An 8,466-nucleotide genomic window follows, 5' to 3' on the forward strand; every position below is an offset into this window, starting at 1 on the left:
CACAGAAAAATGTGTAGCCTATGTTTGAGCCAATCTAGCTTGGTGCATAGGCCTAAATCTACATTCAGTCTGAGCAGCATGCAACTACTTCTGTGGGCCTAAAAGGAGTTTCAGCAAACAGCATTTCACAAAAGTGTTGAACTTTTGTAGCCTCAGCGTATCCAGCTGTCTAAATACTGAAAACTAGGCCTTTCTTTGTTGGTCAGGGGCAATGCCATAGAAAATCTCATGAAAAGTAGCATAACAAGAAGCTCTTAAGATATGTTACAGTTAAATCAAACTCCGCCAATCCGGGAACAGCAAAATATACAAATTCTGACTACATTTTTCTGCTTTTCATTCTTCCACTCATCCCCCTTTTTCTACCCAATAAATGGATGTACTGGAAGCTTGTCTCTGAGTCAGTCTGAAACAGTTTCTTAACCCCTGAAGCTGAATGTTTCAGACCACCAAATAGTCACAACCACTCATCCTATCCTCTTCTATAGGAAAGGTCACTCCAATTCAAGTCACTCCACTTCAAGTCACTCCAATTCAAGTCACTCCACTTCAACTCACTCCAATTCAAGTCACTCCACTTCAAGTCACTTCACTTCAACTCACTCCAATTCAAGTCACTCCACTTCGAGGTTTGGAGAGGGCGAGTAGTAAATAGTAAAATATATCAAAACGTTTGTACAGTAAGGCAATACTGGAACTCCTTAGGCTGTATTGGTTTAGTGTAATTCCCCCACTCTGGTTTAGTCACACTATAAACCTGGGTGACTGTTTGATGAGACAGAATACAGACTTGTCTAATGTCTCTGTGTGTGTGTATCTGTACATGTGTGTGTGTGTGTGTGTGTGTGTGTGTGTGTGTGTGTGTGTGTGTGTGTGTGTGTGTGTGTGTGTGTGTACGTGTGTGTACGTGTGTGTACGTGTGTGTGTATGCATCTTTGTGCGTGAATCTGTGCTTGCATACTTGTGTGTCTACCCAGCCAAGCCTCTCAACCTGTTCTTCAGACGTCCTGCCAAATGCACAGAGAGCACACAGGAACAGCAGAGGAGAGCTGGGAGTTACAGTTACAGGTCAGTTAGTAGTAGACAGGTCTTGCTGACCCCGGACAGACCAGAGATCTGACCACTACCCTCCAGGTTAAGTACACACAGACCAGAGTTGTTGGCAGACAGACAGTGAAACATTGGAACTTGTATTATGCGTCATCCTCCACCCCGCTGTTTAAAAAGTCATTTCTCTCAGCCTTGATTTTAAAGGAAAAATGATCATTTACTCTTTAAACTGAAGAAGACTCTGATAATGCACTTTAAATAAACTCATTTGTTTTTCATTTGAATTCAATCTGTTCTGGTGTCGGTGTCGGCTACAATATGACGGCTTCTTTGATGTCTGCCGGGTGTCTAAGACAATGAGATCCCTAGACTGGCTGTGTGATGACTTCCTATGACTTCCTCTTTCCTGGTTGGGCCAACTCAACACCACGTCTCCTCTCTATTCACTTCCATTCTTCCCCCAGGAGGGCCTGCTAACCAGCCGTATGCCTGTCCCACACTGATGACACAACAGGGTTTTCTGGAAAACAAATGGAATACAGTGGAGTTGTCTGACTGGCTGCTTTCCCCCCTAGGCTGCATCCCATTTGGCACCCTATTCCCTATGTCGTGCCCTTCTTTTGACCAGGGCCCCTAGGGCTCTTGAATAGGGTGCGATTAAGGACACAGCCCTAGTTATCAAGTCTAGAGGTCTGATCTGAATCACCAGGCACTTGACTCACCTCTGCAGACACAGCTGGCTCTCTCCAAAGCTCATTATGAGCTGTGCCAAAACGACATCATCCCCCCTGCCAGGGCTGGCCCTAGTCTTTTGGGGGCCCTAAGCCATATTTGGTTGGGGTACCCCCCTCCCAGGCAAAACATTTTAATGGCCCCCCTCTTGATGGTGATATTTACACATTTCCTGCAATTTTGCCATGGAGCAGAGAGAAGTTGAGAAATGTTATAACAAATGTCATGCAATTCTGCTCATTTTGTCACATTTACATGTGTATTTTAGTAATTTAGCTGACACTCTTATCCAGAGCAACTTACAGTTAGTGCATTCATCTTAAGATAGCTAGGTGGGAAAACCACACATCACAGTCATAGTACAATGTTTTTCCTCAATAAAGTAGCTATTATCAAAGTCAGTGCCAGTGGGGGGAGACAATGTATTATTATTAAGGGGGAGGGGTGCTGTGGGATTATTTAAGATACTCTTTGAAGAGGTAGGGTTTCAGATGTTTTCGGAAGATAGGGCCAAGAGACCAGAGGTGGCAGAACTGAGTACTCAGGTTGGGGTGTAGGGTTTGAGCATAACCTCAAGGCAGTTCATTTTACTGCTCCATAGGCCACAGGGCAGAGAGAAAAAATGTGCAGTTTTACAGCAAATCTCCTGCTTATGTCGCTTATGCTTGGAGCGCCCTACCCCTGCCCTCTCTCTTTAGTCTCCACCTTCCCCCTCTCAGTAAAGATCTGGTTAAGAAAATGATCAAATGGAGCACGCAACCCTTGTTAATGGCCTGTGTCCACTGCCTAACTTCTCTCTCTCTCTCTCTCTCTCTCTCTCTCTCTCTCTCTCTCTCTCTCTCTCTCTCTCTCTCTCTCTCTCTCTCTCTCTCTCTCTCTCTCTCTCTCTCTCTCTCTCTCTCTCTCTCTCTCTCTCTCTCTCTCTCTCTCTCTCTCTCTCTCTTCCTGGGTTGGCCTGCCTGGTGTCTTCCCTCCATGGGCAGATTAATATTAGAGTGGGGACATTGAGGTGGGTGAGATGGCAGGGAGTGGTAGAAACCTGGCCTGGTGTTTGAGCCCGGGTTGCCTGTGTGCCACTAGACTGTAAGTAGCCCTCTGAGCCTAACGCCTCTGCATTACCTCGGGGAGCCAATGCAACTCTTCAGATTCCCCCCCCCGGCAAAATTAATCACCATTGAACCACCTTCATTACCATAGACTGGCAGTTTAAACCCTGGGTTAATCTACCTACCCATTCTCAGGGCATGTGACAGTCAGATCTCTGATGAGTAAACAGGAAGGGAGAAACAGAGGATGATGAGTGGGGAACAAGTCACACATTACAGTACATGGAGACAGGGAGTGTAACACTAGGGCTGCATCCCAAATGGCATCTAGTTCTCTATGTAGTGCACCACTGTTGACCAGAGTCCTATTGATCCTAGTCTAAAGTACTAGGGTGCCATTTTGGACACGACTAGAGTACGCTCCGCTAGTTCAACGTCTTACACTACAAAATGTGTCAGATCATGTGATTTACTCTAAGGGATGTTAAACGATCAGTGTTTTTTGTGTTTTGTTATTAGCTATTCCATATTTCCATCTTCCTGTAGTGTTCCGAATTTCCCAACTCCTTTCGTTCAAATGTATACTTTGATTGAATGATTCAAATGATATTAAGAATGAAATGGACATGTTTATGAGCATGGTGAGCATACTTGGTCTCATATGTCCAGTTGGGATCTAGCCATTTTTATTGATTTAACCTTTTTTAACTAGGCAAGTCAGTTAAGAACAAATTCTTATTTACAATGATGTTCTACCCTGGCCAAGCCCGGATAACGCTGGGGAATTTGTGCGCCGCCCTATGGGATTCCCTATCACGGCCGGAAGTAATGCAGCCTGGATAACTGATCTGTTCTGGATAGTAGTCTATGAAAAGCAAATGATGTAAAAATGTTGCCAGTTCTAAAGAAACTGACAGCCATTGCCAAAGAAACGGTGTCCCCATAATAAAGTTATAAATGTTGGTTTAAAGCTTGAACTGTCCAATCAAAACATATTGGCGCCCTCTATGGGGCACTGGCATAGCATTCAGCCGCTGTTCCACTAGGAACATTCTGCTGTTCCACTAGGAGGCCCATTTACCAACCACTGTCAACAGTGCTCAGATTAATGAAACTACTTCTTAAAACGTCAAATGTATCAGATCATGTGATTACCTTAACATGTTTTTCACTATATGGGCCTATTCTGCAAACCAATAGGTTGGACAATATTGATTACCTTATAATGTTTATAACATGCTAAATATATAGTAGTCTAGTGGTATTATAATGAATTTAGTGCATTATAATAACATTACTATTACCAGCAAAGCTAATACAATACGGCGATAACAGACCGTTTTTACAATCAATCCGCTGCAGGAAAAGTTATTGCCTGGAACTCCATAACTTCATTTTGGAGGAACAGCGGGGGAGGGGAGGACTTCTCTGTTGAATACCAGGAATCGTCCTTTAAAAAAAAAACAATTTCTTACTGACAATCTGCCAAGAGGCCCTTACTGGAAAAACAAGGGGGTGGAGCCTCCCGACACATTATGAGCGCTACTCGCAAGCGCTGCGCGATCATTAAAGAGGCAAATGATGAACGAGCAACGTCCAGTCAGTCCAACGTAGAACACAGACAAAGGACACAACTGACACTGTAAAGGACGTTGCACATCAGCAAAGATACAATTGTCACAATTTGAACAACACAAGATATCAAGCTCAAGGAAACAAATATACTCAAGGGATTGAAGCAATTGGATAAACTTTCAAAGTTCCAAGTACACAGAGAAACCGTTAAAAGGTAAGAAATAAGACTCTATTGATTCTATTGTTTAAACGTAGCAAAGGAGAAGACAATGTAAATCATTAGCGATTTTTTTAATGGGACTTTTGTATGTAAAATGATGCAACAGTTGAAGGATTCCGCTCACTAGACTGCTCGACTTTACTGGAACTGACCGCGGTGACTGAGCCGGAGGGCAGAGATAAAAAACCAACTTTCCTGTAAATGAGCAGGACAGAGTAAACGGTAGCCTAATTGCAAATCACGTCTATTCGACTGAAATATAATGTTTTCACTTTCACCTTTCACATACAATAGCCAAATAGGCGATTTGTCGTAAATAATATGGTTATAAATCATGTAGCAGTGCGTAATTGGAGTGACGATAGCAACATGAGCGGTGTCGAATCATATTACTCCGTGTGGTTCTCAATAGTCCGCTACAGGACAAAAAATAGCCAGGGCCTCATTGGTAAAAATGTTCCACTATGTAACCAGAGAAGTTTAATTCGAATATTTGAAATTATAGCCAAAACATAATCTTTGCCTGAGAGCTACATGAGTTGAGGACTATTAGATTACTCTCAATCCTAAAACAATTACACTATAAATAAACCTTTTATCGACTGTTATTTATTTCTATAATTAAAATGATAAAACTGGATATCTTGAGTTGAACGTTCGTTATTTGGATCATATTGCCAAATGCCCTGAGGTCCACTCAATGCCCAAATCACTCCACTCTGAGCAGATACTTTGGACACTGATGATTTTCTCTGCTTTTTCTCCAGGACTATCCTCTCCAGACACAACAACAACAAAATCTAAAGGCCTTGACCTCTGTAGGGAGATTGGTGACCTCTACCCTCCGACCTCCTCCTTCTAGTCTTCTGTTGTCTGTGTGGTGCCCAGTGCTCACCAGGCAGGTCGCAAAGAAGCGGTGCGCAGCGCCATGGTAACCCACAGCAAGTTTGACTCCGTCATGAGCAGCAGCCCCTTCGACTCCACCATGCGGCTGCCTCACCGTTACAAGACCTTCAGCTCCAAGGTGCAGTACCAGCTCGTCGTCACCACCCTGCACAAGCTCCAGGAGAGCGGCTTCTACTGGGGCTCTATCAATGGCAAGGAGGCCAACGCCATGCTGGCCGCCGAGTCCGTTGGAACCTTCCTGATCCGTGACAGCTCCGACAACCGACACTTCTTCACGCTCAGCGTCAAGACGGCGTCTGGCACCAAGAACCTGCGCATCCAGTGTGACTCCGGGTCCTTCTTACTCCAGACGGACCCCAAGAGCATGCAGGCTGTGCCCCGCTTTGACTGTGTGCTGAAGCTGGTCCACCACTACATGCCCCCGACCAAAGGGGCTTCGCTGGTGGAGAAAAACACAAGGGGAGGGAACGCCTCCTACTACATCTACTCTGGAGGGGAGAAGATTCCTCTGGAGCTCCTCAAACCTTTCTCCTCCACTATGTCCAGCCTGCAGCACCTGTGTAGGAAAACAGTCAACGGACACCTGGACATATCCAGCAAACGGGACCAGCTTCCCCACCCGCTCAAAGAGTTCCTGCAGGAGTACGACGCGCCCATCTAGGCCCCTCTCTGGACATGTAGTGCCTCGATGGCATAAGACTTGATAAAGGTGTTATGAAGGGGACTTGGGCCGGTGTGAGAGACAGTGTGGCAGTACCCCACAGAACTGGGGGGGAAATATGACTGTCTGTATCCGTGTCTTAGAGGGATGGTTCACCCACATCAGGGTGACGAGGCAGAGGGGAAGGCAGCAGCATGAGTCAGTCTGAGAAAGTAGAAGAAGATGCTTGGTATTGTGGTTCTCATAAGGGCTGTACTGTACCTATCTCCCAAGCCCAGGAGTGATATAACGTTACCATGAGGAGTAGAGCTATACTGGTCCCACGTCAGCCAGTCACTTTCAACAAGCTGCCAACCAAAAGACAAGCGGTGGGCGTCGTCATCAGACTTTCCAGTCTCTCATTTATGCAGAGAGTGAGACAGAATGAGAGAGAAGGAGAGAGAGAGAGAGACAGAACGAGAGAGAAGGAGAGAGAGAGAGAGACAGAACGAGAGAGAAGGAGAGAGAGAGAGAGAGAAAGGAGGACTGGTTCATTGAGAGGCTAAACGGCCAGTCGGTGTGCTGCTAATTGGTTCAGATGTGTGTCAGTCAGGCCTTCAATTGGACCAGAAAAGAACTATTTCCCAACCTCAACTCTAACCTCACTGCATGACTAATAACTTCCTCCCGAGGTCCGCTCTCTCTCTTTAGTCGATGAAGGCTCTGAGCCAGCATCTTGCCTGCCTTCACACCTCTGACGAAGCACACATTCCCACTGCTGCTAACCACGGGGTCTGGCTATGGCACGGCACCGGCCTGAGAAACACAAACACACCAGCCTCTCCTATCCATTCAACCATTACAGCAGGATTGGCTGTCATGACTGTCCTTAGCTGGCTGTTGGATATTAGTTACGGACATTAGCCCTGAGCCTGGAAGTATTAAACTCGTTGGTCGGAGTACCAAGCTTTTTGGCTTCCTCTGGGAAAACTGGGATCTCTGTCTCAGCCTTGCCAGGAAACTGCCTAGCAACCGGAATTCTAACCCATGTTCCAAAGGGGACGTTTAACGTCACCACCTCCAACATCACACTTTGAGTCAATAGTTGTTTACTTCCTTAGAAAAACTAGCCAGAACTGCAAACCAATTATGACCCAATGTTACAGAAGTGTGAAGCCACAAACGGCCGAATGGAGAACATTATATTTGAGACTTAAGGTGTTGAAGATGTGTGTAATGATTGGTTGATTGGCAGGGCTTTTGATTTGAACATGCCAAACCTGTCCTGAACTCACCAACAAAACGGTTTCTTGACCGAACAACGAATACTTGCATGACGAATAAATGAATGAGGGGTTGCTTTTATACTTGAGATAATAACATCACTATATACAGAGGAAACAGAGTCCGGGTAAGCCCTCAGTGGATAGGAAATATACCCCGATGAATGTGGTGGTATTTGTGCCACAGACAGGATACCAGATATCACTTGCTGTTGAATGTATTAACATCTGAGAATCTCTCTTCCTCTCAAAGAGAGCATCTAAGGTTCATCCTGTTCAATTTATTTTTCTTAAAACCAGACAATGTTTACATGACTGACAGAAAAATGCAAACAGGTTTTCTCCTATCTTTTATAAAGATATTCATTATTGTCTAGCCAGGTGACTGGCTGCAGTAGAAGCATGATCGAGTTTGAAGAAAAGGAGATCGCAGAAGCAAGCAGAACTAAAAACTTTGCACATATTTATATTCATACGACATTTCAATAATTTATAATAAAGAGCACTATTTTTTTAATGAATGACATCCTTGTTGTGTGACCTTATTTAGGGGGTGTTACATCATATATGACTATACGTCTTGGGTATTTGACACTAGATTGTCATCACTACACATGTCTAAAACATCCCACCTTCAGTTAACCCCACAGGAAGTCAGAACACATAACGTCAAAAGAGCTGGGTAGAAATAATGCTGAGTTTTTATTCATTTCATCGCTGTTTACTACGTTCATTTGACAGGAACCATGCACATTAATTAATATTGAATTTCACTAACAACTAGACTTTTAGGGGCCAATTTCCCAGACAGAAGCCTAATCCCGGACTCAAACGTGCTTTTTAGTCCCTGACTAGGCTTAACCTGTGTCCGAGAAACCAGCCCCTAAAGGGACTGTTATCTAAACAGATCAGGAAACATTTCTCTCAGTATCTAATCTGTTGTCTAAGCCCCTCCCTTTACCATGTAAAGTGTGTGTGGATCCAGAGAATTACACTAGAAGTGATAGAGTGATG

The 8,466-nt window shown here is 44.6% G+C and overlaps 1 protein-coding gene across 1 annotated transcript; it reads left to right on the plus strand.

Moving 5' to 3' along the window:
* The first annotated feature begins 4,387 nt into the window (after positions 1-4,387).
* LOC139397372 (suppressor of cytokine signaling 3-like) lies at positions 4,388-7,976 on the plus strand. Its single transcript, XM_071144130.1, has 2 exons — positions 4,388-4,617; positions 5,391-7,976. The coding sequence occupies exon 2, from the start codon at positions 5,552-5,554 to the stop codon at positions 6,188-6,190; it is 639 nt and encodes a 212-aa protein (XP_071000231.1). The 5' UTR covers positions 4,388-4,617; positions 5,391-5,551; the 3' UTR covers positions 6,191-7,976.
* The last annotated feature ends 490 nt before the right edge of the window (positions 7,977-8,466 follow it).

This window comes from Oncorhynchus clarkii, unplaced genomic scaffold (genome assembly GCF_045791955.1).
Source record: "Oncorhynchus clarkii lewisi isolate Uvic-CL-2024 unplaced genomic scaffold, UVic_Ocla_1.0 unplaced_contig_7936_pilon_pilon, whole genome shotgun sequence".
NCBI classification, from domain to species: Eukaryota; Metazoa; Chordata; class Actinopteri; order Salmoniformes; family Salmonidae; genus Oncorhynchus; species Oncorhynchus clarkii.